At 43.1% G+C, this 21,172-nt stretch overlaps 1 protein-coding gene across 2 annotated transcripts; it reads right to left on the bottom strand.

Moving 5' to 3' along the window:
- On the bottom strand, nucleotides 1–20,223 carry LOC139153091 (solute carrier family 22 member 13-like). Of its 2 annotated transcripts, XM_070726668.1 has the most exons (11): nucleotides 20,107–20,223; nucleotides 18,722–18,774; nucleotides 17,434–17,537; nucleotides 15,623–15,777; nucleotides 13,685–13,853; nucleotides 12,469–12,589; nucleotides 10,943–11,037; nucleotides 8,463–8,677; nucleotides 4,568–4,676; nucleotides 2,685–2,900; nucleotides 1–399 (listed from the first exon to the last, which is right to left on the bottom strand). In XM_070726668.1, the coding sequence occupies exons 2-11, from the start codon at nucleotides 18,722–18,724 to the stop codon at nucleotides 303–305; spliced, it is 1,284 nt and encodes a 427-aa protein (XP_070582769.1). In that variant the 5' UTR covers nucleotides 18,725–18,774; nucleotides 20,107–20,223; the 3' UTR covers nucleotides 1–302. The 2 variants fall into 2 exon arrangements, with proteins under 2 accessions (XP_070582769.1, XP_070582770.1); XM_070726669.1 differs by lacking the exons at nucleotides 18,722–18,774; nucleotides 20,107–20,223 and adding an exon at nucleotides 18,145–18,186.
- Between the last annotated feature and the right edge of the window lie 949 nt (nucleotides 20,224–21,172).

Here is a 21,172-nt window from a genome sequence, read left to right as displayed (position 1 = left end):
TATTTTTATAATGCAGTTTTATTGATATGCAGATACAAAGGATATTAAAATCACCATTTAATTTCGCTGGATGTTAAGAGGGCAGTTGCAGCCCATTTAATCCTGCTGAACGTCAAGAGGGCAGTTGCAGCCCAAGGTTATGTGCACCCCACGTCTAAAATAAGACACCCAATGTGAAAATATTATGTCAGTTTTATACAATGATTATAATAGTTCTGGATAAGATGCAAGATCAATTACATTTATGATGATCAAGCCAACTTATGGCTTGCAAAGTGCAATACTCAATACACTTCTTTGTTCTACACATAGCTTCTCCCTATAGCTCCTTCATCTGGGACTTCTTCTCCTTCAGCTGTGGCTTCCAGCTGACAAGAAATGCTGTAAATCACCGCGATCCTAAAAGGAAAAAAAACCCAGGTAGTTGAAGTAAGGGGCGAGTACAAGTGCACTAGAGTGCCTTCTGTCCCCTGTCCTACTGCTCTCCTATATCTCCTATACCTTCCTTCTATTCCTATATCTCTTCTTCTATTCTTTCATTGATATGCCCATGTTACTCCAACACTCTGCAGTCTGCATTGGTTGCCGATCAGTTTCCGGTCACAATTCAAAGTGTTGGTTATGACCTATAAAGCCCTTCATGGCACCGGGCCAGAATATCTCAGGTACCGCCTTCTCCCGCACGAATCCCAGCGACTGATTAGGTCCCACAGAGTCGACCTTCTCCAGGTCCCGTCAACCAAACAATGTCGCTTGGCGGGACCCAGAGGAAGAGCCTTCTCTGTGGCGGCCCCGACCCTCTGGAACCAACTCCCCCCAGAGATTAGAATTGCTCCCACCCTCCTTGCCTTTCGTAAGCTGCTTAAAACCCACCTCTGCCGCCAGGCATGGGGGAACTAAGATACACTTTCCCCCTAGGCCTTCACAATTTTATGTATGGTATGTTTGTATGTATGATTGGTTTTTATATAATGGGTTTTAAACTGTTTTTTAGTATTGGATTTTGTTGTACTGTTTTACTGCTGTTGTTAGCCGCCCCGAGTCTGCGGAGAGGGGCGGCATACAAATCCAATTAATAATAATAATAATAATAATAATAATAATAATAATAATAATAATAATAATATAATAATGTTCTATTACTATACCTTCTTTTCTATTCTTTCTTAGATATATTTTACCATGAGTATCTCCTCTATAACCTTCATCATGTATTTTACTATGTGTATATAGATATATACCCACTAAAACCCTCATTGTGTATTGGACAAAATAAATAAATAAATAAATAAATAAATAAATAAATAAATAAATAAATAAATAAATAAATAAATAAATAAATAAATAAATAAATAAATAAATAAATAAATAAATAAATAAATAAATAAATAAATAAATAAATAAATAAATAAATAAATAAATAAATAAATAAATAAAAAATTAATAAAAAGTCCAGCTATCTAAAAGGGGCAAAGATTGAGAAAAAAACAGCAGTAGACAGACTTTGAAATAGTCACCATCTTAAAGAAAGTTGGAATCTTCACTTGAATGTTTGTTTTCTCTTTCTCTCTGTCCCAAAGGTCCTTTTTTCCCCAAAGGGCAGCTGTCTTTGTTTTTCTTTTAAAACATTTTGTTTCTTATCTGAAAAGCTTCAGAAAATAACAGAGTTTGGAAGGAAGGAAGGAAGAAGGTGAGAAGAAGAAGGAGGAGGAACAGCTTCTTGGGTGAGTCGCAAAATGTCTTCAAGGAAAATACAAAGTCCAGTTGCCTCTTGAAGATTTTTGATACATAACAATGGGCACTGTCTAACAACATGAAATTCAGCGGTGGAAAAAAGTCAGGTTCTACATTTAGGCAAGAAAAACCAAATGCACAGGTACAGTATATGTGGTGCCTTGCTCAACAGTAGTAACTGTGAACAGGATCTTGGAGTCCTAGCGGACAACCATTTAAATAGGAGCCAGCCGTGTGCAGCAGCTGCCAAAAAAGCCAACACAGTTCTAGGCTGCATTAACAGAGGGATAGAGTCAAGATCACGTGAAGTGTTAATACCACTTTACAAGGCCTTGGTAAGGCCACACTTGGAATATTAGCATCCAGTTTTGGTCGCCATGATGAGAAAAGGATGTTGAGGCTCTAAAAAGAGTACAGATGACTGGGGACTGGAGGCTAAAACAAATGAAGAACTATTGCAGGAACTCTAGTTTAATGAAAAGAAGGACCAGGGGAGGCATGATAACACTATTCCAATATCTCAGGGGTTGCCACAAAGAAGAGGGAGTCAAACTATTCTCCAAAGCACCTGAGGACAGGACAAGAAGCAATGGGTGGAAACTAAACAAGGAGAGAAGCAACTTAGAACTAAAGAGAAATTTCCTGACAGTGAGAACAATTAATCAGTCGAACAGCTTGCCACTAGAAGTAGTGAATGCTCCAACACTAGAAGTTTTTAAGCAGATGTTAGGATAACCATCTGTCTGAAGTAGTGTAGGATTTCCTGCCTAAGCAGGGGGTTGGACTAGAAGACCTCCAAGGTCCCTTCCAACTCTGTCGTTATTGTTATTGTAAATAGCATATTTGGGACAACCATCACCACGTTAATATGGTAAGCCACTTACCCCAAGGGGGTTGAGAGTTTGGCAGCCACATGAACTCAAGAAACAAATAACACTTAATAAACTCACTCCCGGGTTGGTGGGGCTTCAGGGTCAGTTGGCCCATCCCGAAGACCCGTGTTGCGCGTCTCAGGGAGGAAACAGCACAGGATTCCAGCAACCAGCGATGCGCTTCCACAGAGGAACATGGGAATAGCCATGTGGTATACGGACAACATGCCAAGCAATGGTGCAAGGATTCCCGCCACACGGGCAGACGTGGAGCACACGCCAAGGCCGAATTGTCTGGTGGAAGCAAGAGAGTGAAAGAAATGGGGTCAGCCAACCTGAAACGTTTTCAGATTAAAATACACCAGAAAGCAAACAATGTGAACTTCTTCTCTTCAAGGGTATCCTGGAAGCTGGAGTCCACATATCTTAAAAGTTTGCAAGTTTGAAAAACACCACTGGCAATTAAATTACGTGTTGCATTTATTCTAAGTTTGGGAGGGCACAATTCTTGGGGGGGGGGGTGTTTGTTGTTTGTCGTTTTACAGCAATAGAATCTGTTGTGATTCAGCCTGAGGCTCCTCAGGGACCGGCTGGATCTCTGCCGGATCCATGCCCAGAGGAGGAGGACAGTGAACAGGAGGGGGAGGACCAGGCAGACGGGGGAGAGGAATGTCAGGAAGAGGAGGAGGGAGAGCAGCCTGAGACCCCCCGGGGGGGGGCTCTCCCCAGCTAGTAGCCTGGATTCATTGGATGAAGACGCACAGGCTATAATAGACATGAGGCAGCGACGTGCAGCTCAAAGACGGGGCCAATTAGAAAGGTATTTCCATCCCTGAATTGGCAACAGCTGGGTTTGGGTGTGGTTCTCCTCAGCAGGGTTGAAAAGGCAGGCCCGCCCTTACAGTCTTGTGGAGAGTTATCAACTGGGAGTCCTGTGACCTTGCTTCGATTCTCGGCGTCTCTGATCTTGGCTTGTGGCCTAGAAGTCTGGAAGACTTGGGGGAGGCGTGGGTTTTATTATCTCCAGAGTTGTTTTTGCCAGCAAGAATCCTGTTTTATTGCCTGGCCTTCGTGAAACCTCTGTGAAGCTTCATAGTGTTCCTGTCTGTAAGAACAGTTTTTGTTACCTGTGTTTGCTTTCCAGTATATAAACTGCCTTTGCTTTTTACCAGTGTGTCTGGATACTCTTTTTGGTTGGTGTTGGCGTCTGGGGGGACCCAGACAGAACAGAATCTAGATATTATATACCGCTTCGTGGTACTTTTACAGCCCACTGTTTACAGAATCAAACTCTTGCCCCCAACAATCTGGGTCCTCATTTTACCCACCGTGGAAGGCTGAGCCGGTGGTGAGATTTGTACTGCTGAACTACATCTAGCAGTCAGCTGAAGTAGCCTGCAGCCCTGTACTCTAACCACTGCGCCACCCTGGCTCCCTGGTTTTGTGCTGCCCAGAATCAATCTGGATGTCTTTATACCTCCGGGACTGCCTTCTGCCGCACGAATCCCAGCGACCGGTTAGGTCCCACAGAGTTGGCCTTCTCCGGGTCCCATCGACTAAACAATGTCGTCTGGCGGGTCCCAGGGGAAGAGCCTTCTCTGTGGAGGCCCCGACCCTCTGGAACCAGCTCCCCCCGGAGATTAGAACTGCCCCCACCCTCCTTGCCTTTCGTAAAGTTCTTAAGACCCATCTCTGCCGTCAGGCATGGGGCAACTGAGACATCTCCCCCGGGCCTATACAGTTTATACATGGTATGTTTGTTTGTGTGTATGTTTGCTTTTAATAATGGGGTTTTTTAAATTATTAGATTTGTTCTTACATTGTTCTTGTTATTGTTGTGAGCCGCCCCGAGTCTACGGAGAGGGGCGGCATACAAATCTAATAAATAATAATAATAATAATAATAATAAATCTAGTTACTAAGTAAATAAATAACATAAATTCATGGATAATATCTTTACCTGAAAACGGTGGGAAATATCTCAGCAGAAAACAGGTAGGTGGTTGAAAGAGAAGCAGCCATAGCTGATTTTCCAATCACGGCTAGGACAGTGATGATCAGAGGGAATTCTGGGGAGGAAAAATCGATGAGGTGAGAAAGGGAAGAACTAACTTGAGAGGTTACATTTGAAAGCTTCAAACTTGGGCTCACGCAAACCCATGAGTGGGGTTTTGGTTGGTTTCCGTGACCTTCCCAGGAGAAGGTTTTAGTCACTTGCTGAATTCCTGCAACTAATCAGGAAGGCTTAAGTCACCCATGAGATGCCACCGAAGAGAAAATACAAAATTGGAAAACATAAATTAAGAGTTTGACTCAAGGATCTGGACTTTAAGGCTGAAAAAAGATGGAAGGAAAGAGAAAAGGTTACAGTGGTAAAAAGGAGCACCTTTGCAAGAGATGACGGACCAGGTTGGAAACAGATCTTGGTGGAGAGAGAAAAAACCCCAATGTGACAGCTTAAAGCAGTGGTTCTCAACTTGGGGGTCGAGACCCCTATGGGGTGACTCGAACGACTGTTTCACTGGGGTCGCCTAAGACCAAGGGAAAAGACAAACTCTTCACGGTGTTACCGTAGGAACTACAGCTTCTATTCTGGCGCCTTGGAACATATTTTTACAATCCAACCAATCAGGCGTTAACCGTGCCAATCAGCTTAAAGCTCTTTTGGGAGAATTGGCGCTAGACTTATGGTTGGGGGTCACCACAACATGAGGAACTGTACTAAGTGGTCGCAGCATTAGAAAGGTGGAGAACCACTGGCTTAGGGTCAAAAACAACTTTTATGGCACTTAAACCACAGGTAGGTTCTACTTAACGGTCCGTATTGCGTCAGAAGTGTATGCACTATGCAAAAGACCACTTGCAGGTGTGCAGAAGCCTCTTCGCAAATACAAGGGGTCCTTTGCATGGCGCTTTCAAGGAGCAATGACTGGAGAAGCGGTTAGGGGTTGTTTTAAGGCCAGTCCGTATCGCGTCAGAAGTGTGTGCACTACACAAAAGACCCCTTACACGTTTGCAGAAGGTGTCCAGAAGCCTCTGCACACATACAATAGGTACTTTACATGGCACTTTCAAGGAGCAATGACCGGAGAAGCGGTTCTGGGTTGCGGCCATATTGCAACAGAAGTGTGTGCACTACACAAAAGACCCCTTGCAGGTATGCAGAAGGTGTGCAGAAGCCTCTGCACAAATACAAGGGGTCGTTTGGATGGCGCTTTCAAGGAGCGGCGACTGGAGAAGCGGTTCGGGGTCGTTTTCAAGCCAGTCCATATCGCATCTGAAGTGTGTGCACTACACAAAAGACCCCTTGCACATGTGCAGAAGGTGTCCAGAAGCCTCTGCACAAATACAAGGGGTCCTTTGCATGGCGCTTTCAAGGAGCAGTGACTGGCGAAGTGGTTCCGGGTCGCGGCCATATCGCATCAGAAGTGTGTGCACTACACAAAAGACCCCTTGCAGGTATGCAGAAGGTTTGCAGAAGCCTCTGCACAAATACAAGGGGTCCTTTGCATGGCGCTTTCAAGGAGCAGCGACTGGTGAAGCGGTTCGGGGTCGTGGTCAGGCAGGTCCGTATTGCATCAGAAGTGTGTGCACTACACAAAAGACCCCTTGCAGGTATGCAGAAGGTGTTCAGAAGCCTCTGCAGAAATACAAGGGATCGTTTGCATGGCGCTTTCAAGGAGCGGCAACTGATAAACCGGTTCGGGGTCGTTTTCAGGCCAGTCCGTATCGCGTCTGAAGTGTGTGAACTATGCAAAAGACCCCTTGCACGTTTGCAGAAGGTGTGTAGAAGCCTCTGCACAAGTACAAGGGGTCGTTTGCATGGCGCTTTCAAGGAGTGGCGACTGGAGAAGCGTTTGGGGTCATTTTCAGGCCAGTCCGTATCGCGTCTGAAGTGTGTGCACTACGCAAAAGACCCCTTGCACACGTGCGGAAGGTGTCCAGAAGCCTCTGCACAAATACAAAAGGTACTTTGCATGGCACTTTCATAGAGCAACGACTGGAGAAGCGGTTCGGGGTCATGATCATGCCGGTCCGTATCGCATTAAGTGTGTGCACTACACAAAAGACCTCTTGCACATTTGCAGAAGGTGTGCAGAAGCCTCTGCAGAAATACAGAATTTGCATGGCGCTTTCAAGGAACTGCGACTGGAGAAGTGGTTCGGGGTCATTTTAAGGCTGATCCATATCGTGTCTGAAGTGTGTGTACTATGCAAAAGTCCCCTTGCACGTGTGCAGAAACCTCTGCACAAATACAATGGGGTCATTTCCATGGCGCTTTCATGGAGCAACGACTGGAGAAGCGGTCCGGGGTCATGACCAGGCCGGTCCGTATCGCGTCAGAAGTGTGTGCACTAAACAAAAGTCCCCAAGCACATTTGCAGAAGGTGTGCAGAAGCCTCTGCACAAGTACAAGGGGTCGTTTGCATGGCACTTTCAAGGAGTGGCGACTGGAGAAGCGGTTCGGGGTCGTTTTAAGGCCAGTCCGTATTGCGTCTGAAGTGTGTGCACTACGCAAAAGACCCCTTGCACGTGTGCAGAAACCTCTGCACAAATACAGGGGGTCGTTTGCATGGCGCTTTCAAGGAGTGGCGACTGGAGAAACGGTTCAGGGTCATGACCAGGCCAGTCCATATCGCGTCTGAAGTGTGTGCACTATGCAAAAGACCCCTTGCACACGTGCAGAATGTGTCCAGAAGCCTCTGCACAAATACAATAGGTACCTTGCATGGCGCTTTCATGGAGCAGCAACTGGAGAAGCGGTTCGGGGTCATGGCCAGGCCGGTCCGTATCGCGTCAGAAGTGTGTGCACTACACAAAAGACCCCTTGCACGTTTGCAGAAGGTGTGCAGAAGCCTCTGCATAAATACAAGGGGTCGTTTGCACGGCGCTTTCAAGGAGTGGCGACTGGGGAAGCAGTTCGGGGTCATTTTAATGTCGGTCCGTATTGCGTCAGAAGTGTGTGCACTACGCAAAAGACCCCTTGCACGTGTGCAGAAACCTCTGCACAAATACAGGGGGTCGTTTGCATGGCGCTTTCAAGGAGTGGCGACTGGAGAAGCGGTTCAGGGTCATGACCAGGCCAGTCCGTATCGCGTCTGAAGTGTGTGCACTATGCAAAAGACCCCTTGCACACGTGCAGAATGTGTCCAGAAGCCTCTGCACAAATACAATAGGTACCTTGCATGGCGCTTTCATGGAGCAGCAACTGGAGAAGCGGTTCGGGGTCATGGCCAGGCCGGTCCGTATGCGTCAGAAGTGTGTGCACTACACAAAAGACCCCTTGCACGTTTGCAGAAGGTGTGCAGAAGCCTCTGCATAAATACAAGGGGTCGTTTGCACGGCGCTTTCAAGGAGTGGCGACTGGGGAAGCAGTTCGGGGTCATTTTAATGCCGGTCCGTATTGCGTCAGAAGTGTGTGCACTACGCAAAAGACCCCTTGCACATTTGCAGAAAGTGTGCAGAAGCCTCTGCACAAGTACAAGGGATGGTTTGCATGGTGCTTTCAATGAGTGGCGACTGGAGAAGTGGTTCGGGGTCATTTTCAGGCTGGTCCGTATCGCGTCAGAAGTGTGTGCACTACACAAAAGACCCCTTGCACGTTTGCAGAAGGTGTCCAGAAGCTTCTGCACAAGTACAAGGGGTCAGTTGCATGGCGCTTTCAAGGAGTGGCGACTGGAGAAGTGGTTCGGGGTCATGGCCAGGCCAGCCATCACTGTCGATTCAGCAAACGGGATAATGGTTCAAACTGGCAGCAACCCATCCCTGAGTCCTTAACCATCGATCCTGCTAAAATTAAATCGCCCGCCATCCCAACATCACCTTGCTATTTTTTGGGTTCCCAAATATCTCACCTTTGGGGGTGACGCAAATAATCACACAGCTGATTCCGCCCAGGATGAGCCAATAGCACTGGCACGTCTTCCTTCCGATGCATTGGAGCAGAAAAATGGAGAGGATGCGGGAAGGGATTTCCACGGCTCCAAAGACGAGTTGGGTCAAGTAGATGTTCAGCCCGAAATCCCCGACGTGAAAACTCACTTCACAATACACCAAACTGTCCACAAACCTGAAGGTAGGACCAGAAGAGAAAGCTCCTCTAAGAGGGTGCATCGGTTTCATGGACATTGCGTTGAAAACATAGTTCCCTCTAAGCTGAGCAGTGAGCAATCGCTCACTTAAAAATCATCATCAACTCAGAGTTTTCCAAACCTGCCCAGAAGCCGAGAGGGAAAGAGTGAGAGGGAAGGAGAGAGAGAGGAAGAGAGGAAGAGAGAGAAACAGATAGAAAAAAGAGAGGAAGGAAAAGAGAAAGAAAAAGAATGGGAGTAAGGAAGAGAGAAAGAAAATCAAAATCTAGTTTGAAACTAGCTCAACTATTTAAGTAGCATTTTGATATTGATAGAGTTGCCCTATGAGTTGCCCTATGAGAGTTGCCTTATGAGCTCAGTTATAGACACACAGTGCAGTATTTTATTTTGAAATTCTCTGAGGCAAAACAGGGTGTTTTTTTTATTTATTTGTTTGTTTGTTTGTTTGTTTATTTATTATTTCTGTGCCGCCCAGTCCCAAAGGGACTGCTGCTCAGACACTATACTTTTCCGCCCACCCCCCAAAAAAATTAGAGGGAACACTGGTTGAAAATACAATCTGCCCCCCCCAATTAATATATAGTATAACTAACTTAGAAGTGTATATTCTTTCGTTTTTCTTTCTTTCTGTATTACTAATAAACCTTCCTTTTTTGTTTAAGTATAGAATATCTTAAAATATAAAGAAATTTGAATAATAAGTTTAATATTATAAAAATAGAGTTGAATTCAATAAGAATGTAACTTACATGTGTGGTATTTCTGCTTTGATCTGACTACAGTTAGGTTTTTTATATTTCTGTAATAGTTAGACTTCCATGATAAGCGGAGCAATGGTAGCTCCTTAAATGTTTAATGTTGTATGTTTTTGTCTCTCTTTTTTGAAAATCAATCAAAATATTTTTTTTAAAAAATGAAAATACAATCTGCTTTGTTTTATTTATTTATTCATTTGTCCAATACACAAATACATAGGAATAAAAATAGACATGCGGTAATATATATAAGGGTAAAAGTGAACTTAGAGGAGAGGATATGTGAAAGGAAGAGAATATATATGATAGGTGAAAGAAAGGAAAGACAATTGGACAGGGGACGAAAGGCACACCAGTGCACTTATGTACGCCCCCTTGTGCGGGGGGCTTTTTCAAAAATGCCTTTTTATTTAATTCGACCTCCATGCCTCCCAGTCCCAAAGGACTCAGGGCGATTTACAACAACAACATAAATACAAAAACAATAAAAAGAAGTTGAATATACAACCTGAAACTACAAAACTCATAATTAAACAATCAAGACAACATGCATACATACCTTTCATAAGATTTGGCCATGATGGTTGTTAATTTATGACCCCCCAGGCCTGCCGGCAAAGGCAGGTCTTCGTGGCCTTGCGGAAGGCCAGTAGGGTGGGTGCAGTTTGGACATCAGGGGGGGGCGGGAGTTGATTCCATAGAGCTGGGGCAGCCACAGAGAAGGCCCTCCCCTGCAGCCCTGCCAACATGCATTGTTTAGTTGATAGGACCTGGAGGAGGTCAACTCTGTGACCTCTTATCGGTATCTGGGAGGTATGTGGCAATAGACAGTCCCATAAATAGTCTGGCCCTGAGCCATTTAGGGCTTTATTTATTTATTATTTATTTATTAATCAGATTGGTATGCTGCCCGTCTCCGCAGACTCAGGGCGGCTCACAGCAATAATAATACAATGTAAACAAATCCAATATTTAAGTTTAAGTTAATTTAAAACCCCAATTTAAAAACCAATCATACATGTCAATTCCCCCATGCCTGACGACAGAGGTGGGTTTTAAGGAGCTTGCGAAAGGCAAGGAGGGTGGGGGCAACTCTGATATCTGGGGGGGAGTTGGTTCCAAAGGGTCAGGGCCGCCACAGAGAAGGCTCTTCCCCTGGGTCCCGCCAAACGACATTGTTTAGTCGACAGGACCCGGAGAAGGCCCACTCTGTGGGACCTAACTGGTCGCTGGGATTCGTGCGGCAGAAGGCGGTCCCGGAGATATTCTGGTCCGGTGCCATGAAGGGCTTTATAGGTCATAACCAACACCTTGAATTGTGCCCAGAGACTAATAGGAAGCCAGTGCAACTCACAGAGCAAAGGTGTTATATGGGTGAACCGAGCAGCTTCCGCAGCTGCATTCTGGATTATTTGCATTCTCCGAACAAGGGTAGCCCCATGTAGAGTGTGTTGCAATAACCAAGGTCTTCTTTTAAAGAAGACTTACCACATCCAAGCCAAGATCAAAGTCATGTTCCTCAGGTGCGACTTTCTGAAAAGGTCCAGGTTGCTTCTACGTGGCACTGTCTCTTCCGGAGCCAACTGGAACGAGCAAATAATAGAAGGCAGAACATTAGTCAAATTTCATGGTTACTGTCTTGTAAATATATTGTGGCTGCCAAGCTCCCAAAGTTTGGTTAGGATGCTGTGTGGCAGTCCTAAGTGCAAGTAGTAAGTCACTATTTTTCAGAGTTGTTGTGATTTGGAATAGTCGCTACACGAATGCCTGCAAGTGGAGGGATACCTGGAAAGGAGTAATAAAGCCAATTACAAACTCCTTCTTCAAAGCGTTCTATTCTAAAATGTTCCTCAAAAAAATAATCACGCCTTTGATTATTAAGAATCAACTTAAGAATTAAACTTTAATATAACTCTTTTCTATGTTTAGTTAATAGAATACAAGATTTCAAATAGTAAAACAAAAACCAAATAATGTAATATTGCATACTATATACCAGGGGTCCCCAAACTTTTTACACAGGGGGCCAGTTCACTGTCCCTTGGACTGTTGGAGGGCCGGACTATTAAAAAAAACTATGAACAAATCCCTATGCACACTGCACATACCTTGTTTTAAAGTAAAAAACAAAATGGGAACGTACTATTTAGAGGGGGGAGAAGATCTGAAATTCATATATGTTTATGTTTTGTTTTTAATTTTCTTTTGTTAACATCTGATTGGCTATACAAGGTTTTCTTGGCTTATGAAAAATGTATAAAGAAAGAAGAAACACTTTGGCATAATGGTTAATAAATTAGAAATATAATTGGTGTTGCACTTTTTGAAGGAACATTAAGGAGGGAATTTAATTAAAAGAAAATGAATGTAACTGGATGACAAAATTAGAAAAAAAACCTTTTTTGATGATTGATATTAGTTACTAACAAAATACCACATTTTATTCATGGAAAATTAGATGGTACACTGTGTTGTTTGAATGTATGTTGAGAGAAAATGTTTAAAAAATTACACACACACACCAAAACAGTCCTTCCTTCCTCTGTCCCTCCGTTTCATTCTTCCTTCCTTCCTTCCTTTCTTCCCTGTTCCCTCCATTTCTCCTTCTTTCCTTCCTTCCTTCCTTCCCTCCTTCATTCCTCTCCACTTCTCCTTCCCTCCCTCTCTTTCCCTTTTCTTTCTTTCTCTCTCTCTTTTCCCTGTGCTCTTGTCACTCACTGGCAGGTCGGATAAATGGCCTCAGTGGGCCGCATGTGGCCCACAGGCCGTAGTTTGGGGACCACTGCTATATACTATTGACCACTGGTTACAATACTGCTAAGAATTAAATTAAGGATGCTGTCAATTAAGCCAGCCTCAGGAGGGGAGAGGAGATATATTACACACTCGTCTTTTAATTTTTTGTCCGTACTGTAAGTAATGTACTGTAAGTTGTAAATGTTTGTCTGTGCGATTGTTTATATGTAAATAAAAATCATTTAAAATAATAATAATAATAATCACGCCTTTGGCACCTGATTAAGGACATCTTCATGGACGGTTCGTCTGTTCGTGTTAGCACCTCTTATAATGACGTCTCTCGCTTCGTTTATTCTCCTTTTGGTTACGAGCCATCTCGCAGAATTGGGAAGGACCCTGCCATAGATAAAAACACAAATAAGAAGTGGAAATGAAGTTGGGGAGGTGAGGAACTTAAAGGTTCCCCCTTTGAGAGTTTAAATAGCAAGAACAGCTGGGTACCTTCTTGCAGACCAGTGTTTTATTAATTTTAAGAAGTCTGGACTTCAACGCCCCATGCTTAGGGGCCTGGGAATTATTATTATTATTATTATTATTATTATTATTATTATTATTATTATTATTATTATTATTTATTGGATTTGTATGCCGCCCCTCTCCGCAGACTCGGGGCGGCTAACAACAGTGGTAAAACAACATGAACAATCCAATTAATAAAAACAACTAAAAAACCCTTATTATAAAAAAAAACCAAACATACACACAAACATACCATGCATAACTTGTAGTAGCCTAGGGGGAAAAGATAACTTAACTCCCCCATGCCTGGCGACAAAGGTGGGTCTTAAGTAATTTGCAAAAGACAAGGAGGGTGGGGGTCGTTCTAATCTCTGGGGGGAGTTGGTCCCAGAGGGCCAGGGCCGCCACAGAGAAGGCTCTTCCCCTGGGGCCCGCCAAACGACATTGTTTGGTCGACGGGACCCGGAGAAGGCCAACTCTGTGGGACCTCATCGGCCGCTGGGATTCGTGCGGTAGAAGGCAGTTCCGGATGTATTCTGGCCCAATGCCATGTAGGGCTTTAATTCTGGGAGTTGAAGTCCAGACCTTTTAAATTGCCAAAATTGACAACAATTATGTTAGCAAAAAATTAGAAACATAGAAGACTGACGGCAGAAAAAGACCTCATGATCCATCTAGTCTGCCCTTATTCTATTTTTTGCATTTTATCTTAGGATGGATATATGTTTATCCCAGGCATGTTTAAATTCAGTTACTGTGGATTTACCAACCACGTCTGCTGGAAGTTTGTTCCAAGCATCTACTACTCTTCCAGTAAAATAAAATTGAAAAAAAAAATCAAACTGATCTGAATCAAAAATATAAATATAAAAAAAATATAAAAATATAAATCCAAATCAGGTTTTGGAGGGCCCCCCCCCAAAAAACCCCTGAAGATGCAAATTTGTTCTAGCATAAATGCGGGAGACTTACCAAGCGTATAAAAATATGAGAAAGGCAGGGGCCGAGGTTATGATCTGAAACAGCCGCCAGTCACGGACAAGGTAGGCCACGCCAGCAAGAGTCATCTGGCCAAGGGCATTGGCACAATGGATGATGATCAGTGCCTGCGGACGATAAGATGGGCCGACCCACTGTGAACCTAAAAGAGAATTGGGAGAACTCTCAAGTTCTCAATTCACAAAAGAAACCTTTCCATCTCACTTCATCTTCTATTAAGAAATCCTTTCCCCTCCCTGGACGTTGAATAAATGGCTCCTTTAACAGTCTGCCACTGAGCCTCTCTACATTTGGAAACTTCGGAGTCTCCCCAAATCTTAAATGATATTACTTATTATTTATTAGATTTATATGCGCCCACCTCTGAGGACTCGGGGTAGCTTACAACATCTAGAAAAGGTTGTATACATCTAGATACAGTTAACTTAAATTAAAAGTTACATTTTAAAAAGTTACATTTACAAAATTAAAAAAACCCATTAAAGTACACTCATATCCATTCAAACAAACTCATTATACATTCATTGGCCAAGGGGCAGAATCTAATATTAGATTATTAGGTTATTAGATACTCCCCACCCCCACCCCGGTCGATGAATGTTTGTCGATTGAATGGTTATATTATGTATTTTAATTGGCATTTTAGTTTTTTAATTGTAACTGAATTTTAATTATTTGGATTTCAATATATATTGTCTTTTTAATATGTTATAAGCCGCCCCAAGTCCTCGGAGAGGGGCGGCATATAAATCCAATAAACTTAAACTTAATAACCCCCAGCTTGGCGACATAGGTGAGTCTTTACACTCTTTTGAAAGGCGAGGAAGGTGGGGGTAATACAAATCTCCAGGGAGAGTTGATTCCAGAGGGCCGGGGCCCTCACAGAGAAGGCTCTTCCCCTAGGTCCTGCCAAGCGACATTGTCTAGTTGACGGGACCTGGAGAAGGCCGACTCTGTGGGACCTGACCGGTCGCTGGGAGTCATGTAGCAGGAGGCAGTCCCATAAGTAATCTGGTCCCATGCCACGTAGGGCTTTATAGGTCATAACCAGAAACCAATTGGAAGCCAATGCAGTCCACAGAGTGTTGGAGAGATGTGGACATGTCTGAGTAGTCCCATGACTGCTCGCGTGGCTGCATTTTGTACAATTTGTAGTTTCTGAACACTTTTCAAAGGTAGCCCCATGTAGAGAGCATTGCAGTAGTCAAACCTCGAGGTGATATAGGGTGCGTTCCAAAAGTAATGCAATTTTTTAAAGAAAAAGTAATTTGTTGAACAGATTTGCACAAACACTTAAAGTTCTTCAAAGTACTGACCTTGGGCCTCTACACATTTTTTCCAGCAACTCTGCCATGACTGGTAAGCGCCCTGAAAGGCGTCTTCGGGGACCTCTCACAAGGTCTTCGTCACGGCTGATTGGATCTCTTCTATGGACAAAAAAACGTGCCTGACCACAACATGCTACGAGTCCGCGAGTTCCTGGCCAAACACCAGATGCCAATGCTGCCCCCCCCCCATAGTCCTGACATCGCTCCAGCAGACTTCTTTTTGTTCCCAGCCCTGAATGGGACCTGTTTTTCATCCATAGAAGAGATCCAATCAGCCGTGACGAAGACCTTGCGAGAGGTTCCTGCAGACACCTTCCAGGGCGCGTACCGGTCATGGCAGAGTCGCTAGAAAAAATGTGTAGAGACCCAAGGAAAAGTACTTTGAAGAATTTTAAGTGTTTGTGCAAATCTGTTCAATAAATTACTTTTTTTTTAAAAAAAAATTGCATTACTTTTGGAACGCACCCTGTATATAAGAGAACTTCCTGAAATCTTTTTTAAAAATCAAGTGACTGTGCATTTGTTCGAAAAGCAAAAAGTTGTGATCGCTTAAGAAGCTGAAGTTTGGGCTTGTGGGACTTACTCAAAACTGTAACGCCGATGCTGATCCCGGCTAGCGCTGTTCCCACGATGAACCTCAGGGCAATGTAAACGGACAAATGGGGCACCAGACTTACAACCGTGCAGAAGAATCCCATGATGAACAGGGCAACTAGGATGGACATTTGACTTCCAACCCTGGAGGAAACAATGCCACCTGTTACAAGAAGACTCAGCGGTAATGCTCAGAATGGAAGTACGCGTTTATAGGTGCTGTTTTTCCTAGAAAAAAGGTAAGTTTCTCCCCTTCCCCCTAGCAAACAAAGCTGGACCGGAACATCTTCAAGAAGAGGTTGAAAAAACGAAGTCCAGATGGCAACCATAAGCACAGAACCAAGGCTCTATCCTTCGTATACAGAGAGGGTCTTGATCCTGTGTATTTGGTCACCACCATCTTAGAAACATAGAAACATAGAAACATAGAAGTCTGACGGCAGAAAAAGACCTCGTGGTCCATCTAGTCTGCCCTTATACTATTTCCTGTGTTTTATCTTAGGATGGATATATGTTTATCCCAGGCATGTTTAAATTCAGTTACTGTGGATTTATCTACCACGTCTGCTGGAAGTTTGTTCCAAGGATCTACTACTCTTTCAGTAAAATGATATTTTCTCATGTTGCTTTTGATCTTTCCCCCAACTATCTTGATCAGTGGTCCCCAAACTACGGCCCGCGGGCCACATGCGGGCCACTGAGGCCATTTATCCGGCCCGCCAGTGAGTGACAAGAGCACAGGGAAAAGAGAGAGAGAAAGAAAGAAAAGAGAAAGAGAGGGAGGGAAGGAGAAGTGGAGAGGAATGAAGGAGGGGAGGAAGGAAGGAAAGAAGGAGAAATGGAGGGAACAAGGAAGGAAGGAAGGAAGGAAGGAAGGAAGGAAGGAAGGAAGAATGAAACGGAGGGACAGAGGAAGGAAGGACTGTTTTGGGGGGGGTGTAATTTTTTTTTATTTTTCTCTCAACATACATTCAAACAACACAGTGTACCATCTAATTTTCCATGAATAAAATGCGGTATTTTGTTAGTAACTAATATCAATCATCAAAAAAGTTGCAAAAGGTTTTTTTTCTAATTTTGTCATCCAGTTACATTCATTTTCTTTTAATTAAATTTCCTCCTTAATGTTCCTTCAAAAAGTGCAACACCAATTATATTTCTAATTTATTAACCATTATGCCAAAGTGTTTCCTTCTTTCTTTATACATTTTTCATAAGCCAAGAAAACCTTGTATAGCCAATCAGATGTTAACAAAAGAAAATTAAAAACAAAACATAAACATATATGAATTTCAGATCTTCTCCCCCCCTCTAAATAGTACGTTCCCATTTTGTTTTTTACTTTAAAACAAGGTATGTGCAGTGTGCATAGGGATTTGTTCATAGTTTTTTTTAATAGTCCGGCCCTCCAACAGTCCAAGGGACAGTGAACTGGCCCCCTGTGTAAAAAGTTTGGGGACCCCTGATCTTGATGATGAAATGTGGGGGGACGTTATGAAAACATACGGGTCTCCATCATGCTGGGAAAAAATTAAAGGAAAGAGGAGAGGACCATCACCAACAAAGCAGCCATGGGTGCACCTTTGAAAACAAAACAAAACAAAAGCTGAAGGACGTGGGAATCAGAAGTAACCTTGCCTAAAAAGAGGCAGGATGTGGATTGCAGGCACAGAAGCCCTCTTGAACTTTTGGAGAAAGTTCTTTGTGAACCTCTTTCTGATGCCCTGCATAAACTGCTAAACCACCCCATCACCCACCCACCCCGGGAACAACTTGTGTGCGTGAGTCATCTTACTTTACCTGTCACTCAGTGAGCCAAAGATCAGCGATCCAGTCAGTAGCCCCCCCAGGAAAATGGTTTGGGAGATGTTGTTTAAGCACCTTCGGTCACAGGTGAGATCAAACTAAAGGGGGGAGGGGGGAAAGATAAATTGTGTTTTAGTTATCTTCCTGAATTCCCCAACCACCATTCTAGGGCAGTGATGGCGAACCTTTTTTCCCTCGGGTGCCAAAAGAGCTTGCGTGCGTGCTGTTGCGTACGCATGAGTGCCCACACCCATAATTCAATGCCTGGGGAGGTCAAAAACAGCTTCCCTGCCCCCTAGAGTCCTTCTGGAGGCCAGAAATGGTCTGTTTCCCAACTTCTGGTGGACCCAGTGGGCTCATTTTTCACCCTCCCCAGGCTCCAAAGGCTTCCCTGGCTAAAAATGTCCTCTGCCATCCCTTCTGGATGCTCCCTGGAAGCCAAAAACGCCTTCACAGAGCCTCTGTGTGAGCTAAAATTCAGCTGGCCGGCACACACATGCACATTGGAGCTGAGCTAGGGCAACGGCTTGCGTGACAGCAGATATGGTACCTGTGGCACCCATGCCATAGGTTTGCCATCACTGTTCTAGGGTAACAGGAAAGCTGCACCAGTTCCATCAATTGCTTTGTAGAGGGGGGTGCAATTCTCTAAGATTTCAAAACAGAATCGTTTTGCACTTAAAAAGAATGCAGCGAAGCACATACCTCGGTAACCAATGTTGGCACTTTCATAGTTGGATACACCCATCCCTGTTCCCAGTCCTGGGTGGAATTGAGGCCATATTTAATGATAGATTCAATAACATGTCTGTATGTATGATTGGGTTTTTTATATAATGGGTTTTTAACTGTTTTTAGTATTGGATTATACTGTTTTGTTACTGTTGTTAGCCGCCCCGAGTCTGCAGAGAGGGGCGGCATACAAATCCAATAAATAAATAAATAGATAGATAGATAGATAGATAGATAGATAGATAGATAGATAGAGAAACAAACAAACAAACAAACAAACAAAATCTACCGGAGTGAATCGAAAACATTCAGCCAGAGAGCCATCGCTTCTCTTGGGAATGGTCAGACTCAACTCCTGTTCAAAGGTTACATTGGGGCTAATTGCTCGGATCCATTGGGTATTGCAATGATGAGGCTCATCAAGACTAATAAAGATTTGGCCAAACATGTGAAAAGGGGTTAAGAAACTTGGGGTGCAAAGCAGCAGCACCAAGCATTTGTGAAACGCCCCGAACTCGCCAATCATCCTTATAACCTCTCCAAAACCTGCCATTGTGAGTTTTCGATGCCGGATTCACGGTACGTCGTCGGTAAATTGACAGCCTGAAATTAAACAAAAACAGCAACGATAATAAATCAACAAGAGAAAGAGCAAGGAAGCAAAGCAGTAAAAATGGGTGGAATTCAATTCCATAGCTATGAAATTCTAAGTCCGCTCATGTCCAAAATGAGGAAGGCTGCTTTAACTGCCGGTCCGAACCAAACCCTTTAAATTGTATGCAGGGATTTTTTTAAGCATAGCCGCAAAAGCAGCATTTTTCAACCTCAAAAATTTGAAGTGAGTGGACTTCAATTCCATGGCTGTAGAATTGTGGGTGCTGGAAGTGGCCAGAGTTGAAAAAACGCTGCTTTAGCTTGTTGCGTGAATAAGCATTTTTAAATTACGCGCGCAACTCCTAGCGCGGAGCTAAAGCATCATCCCGTCCCGTTCCCCCACCACACCCCACCACGGCCGGCCGAGCCCGGCAACTTTGAAACGAGCGAATTTTAAATCCTCGTTTTAAAGTCGCCGAACGTGAGAAACGCTATTTTTAGCTTGTTTTGAATAAGCTCTTTAAATTAGACGCAACTCCGGGAGAGTTGGAGCTTGGAAGCACACGCGTCTTAAAGTCGCCGAACGTGAGAAAAACCGCTTTTAGTTAAGAGCGCTTGTAATTTAAAGAGCTTCTAATCAAAAAAAGTAAACCTGTAGCAAAGAGTAAGTGGTAAAACAATTGACCTTAATATTAGACATGTAAATCGCATGCTTGATAAAATATCTACACAAAAGTAAATTAACCTGGTCTGGAAATTAAGATTAATTTAAATTAAAATAATTTAAGAAAGCCCCTTATGTCCTTAAATTACCAGAAAGAGGGGGGGAAAGGTGACTCCAGCAAGTATATAAGTGAAACCGATCTTTTTTATTTGTACCGAAGCGCACCAGCAAATGGATGAATAAAATCATTCCTTAGAATGTATAATAATCCTAATTTTGCATTTCAGTTGATAAAGGGAGATATAAGTCTGTGCAAAAATACAAATATTCTTAAAAGTAACATGTAAAATGCATCACAGAAAATGGTTGCAAAGACTGTATATTGGGCAGCATTTTAAAATACATTTGAAGACATAAAGAGCAAGAGGAATACAAATATTGTTTTAAAATGCTTTAAAAGAAAAAAAAAATCCTCCCAACTGCAAAAATGAGAAACGAAGAACACAAGGAAATTTTTTTAAAATAAGAACTAAAGTTACTAAAGAAAATAAATAAATAAACCACGGATTCATGAAACCACTTTGAAACTTCTCAAAGAAATATCATAAAGATGCCAGCATAACTGCCTAAAAAATAACACAAGTTATAAAAGTTTTCTATCATTGCGAAGTTATTACCTGCTCCCTGCTGGAAGAGCCCAAAAGCGAAAGAAAGAATGCCCCCTCCCAGCGCCTTTTATAGGCTCCAACAATTAATTAGCTGCCTGTTACACAGCTGTATTCAAACACCTGTGTGCGCAGACACAAACCAACTCCTCCCATCTACACACACACACAAACACACTGCATTAGTGTAGAGACAAACTTTTCTCGTTTAATGTTTTTTCACTCTTAGTTCATTCTGTCCTGACACCATAATAAAAACAACAGGGAGGAAAGAAAAAAACTTTTGAGAAGCAACTAGCAACTTTGCCAAAAGAGTTTTAATAGAAATGGATTGAATAAAAAGGCAACATGCCCTGGATCAAGCCTTTTCCTTGAGAAATTAAGATGTTCCACTGCTAATTAAGAACAGTGTACTGCTTTGACCAAACACTTTGGTGCTAATTACTTCAAAGAAATACAAATGCCAGTTGTGTTGCTGGCAAACCCAGTGAAGGACCCCCAGTCACCCCGAGTCTTTGGAGAAGGGGGGCATACAAATCTTATTATTATTATTATTATTATTATTATTATTATTATTATTATTATTAATAATAATAACAACAACAAACAATAACAATAATAACCATCTCTGAAGGAAGATGCTTTTCAAAATCATTATTTTGTGTGTGTTTTCACCTGAGTCCTAAAAGAAACTCATATAGAAATGGCTTAATCCAGGCAGCCCTTGACCACAACTGAGCCCAGATTCATTGTTGCTAGATGAGATGCTTGCTAAGTGAGTTTTGCTCCATTTTGCAAGTGAATCGCTGCAGTTGTTAAGTTAGTAACATGGTTGTTAAGTGAATCTGGCTTCCCAATTGACTTTGCTTGTCAGAAAGCCTCAAGAGGGGGAATCGCATGACATTGCAACCGTCATAAATATCAGCCAGTGGCCAAATAGTGATCATGTAACCATGGGGATGCTGCAAACGTTGTGTGAAAAACAGTCAAGACAGTTTTTTCAGTGCCATTTCAGTAACATTTGAATGGTCACTAAATGAATTGTTGTCAGCAGAAGACTAACTTTATATCTAGAGCT

This window comes from Erythrolamprus reginae, chromosome Z (genome assembly GCF_031021105.1).
Source record: "Erythrolamprus reginae isolate rEryReg1 chromosome Z, rEryReg1.hap1, whole genome shotgun sequence".
NCBI classification, from domain to species: domain Eukaryota; kingdom Metazoa; phylum Chordata; class Lepidosauria; order Squamata; family Dipsadidae; genus Erythrolamprus; species Erythrolamprus reginae.
Note: the sequence above shows the minus strand (reverse complement) of the source record. Positions and strands in the feature narration are given on the sequence as shown.

Bases quoted from the DNA above. Each gene is read 5' to 3' on its own strand.
- LOC139153091 (XM_070726669.1), bottom strand. From the start codon at position 18,171: ATGAAAGTGCCAACATTGGTTACCGAG. The intron at 4,677-8,462 runs GTGAGATATTTG...TTTCCTCCCCAG, and splicing joins TATTTGCGTCACCCCCAAAG to AATTCCCTCTGATCATCACT. The intron at 2,901-4,567 runs GTAAAGATATTA...TGCTTCCACCAG, and splicing joins ATATTTCCCACCGTTTTCAG to ACAATTCGGCCTTGGCGTGT.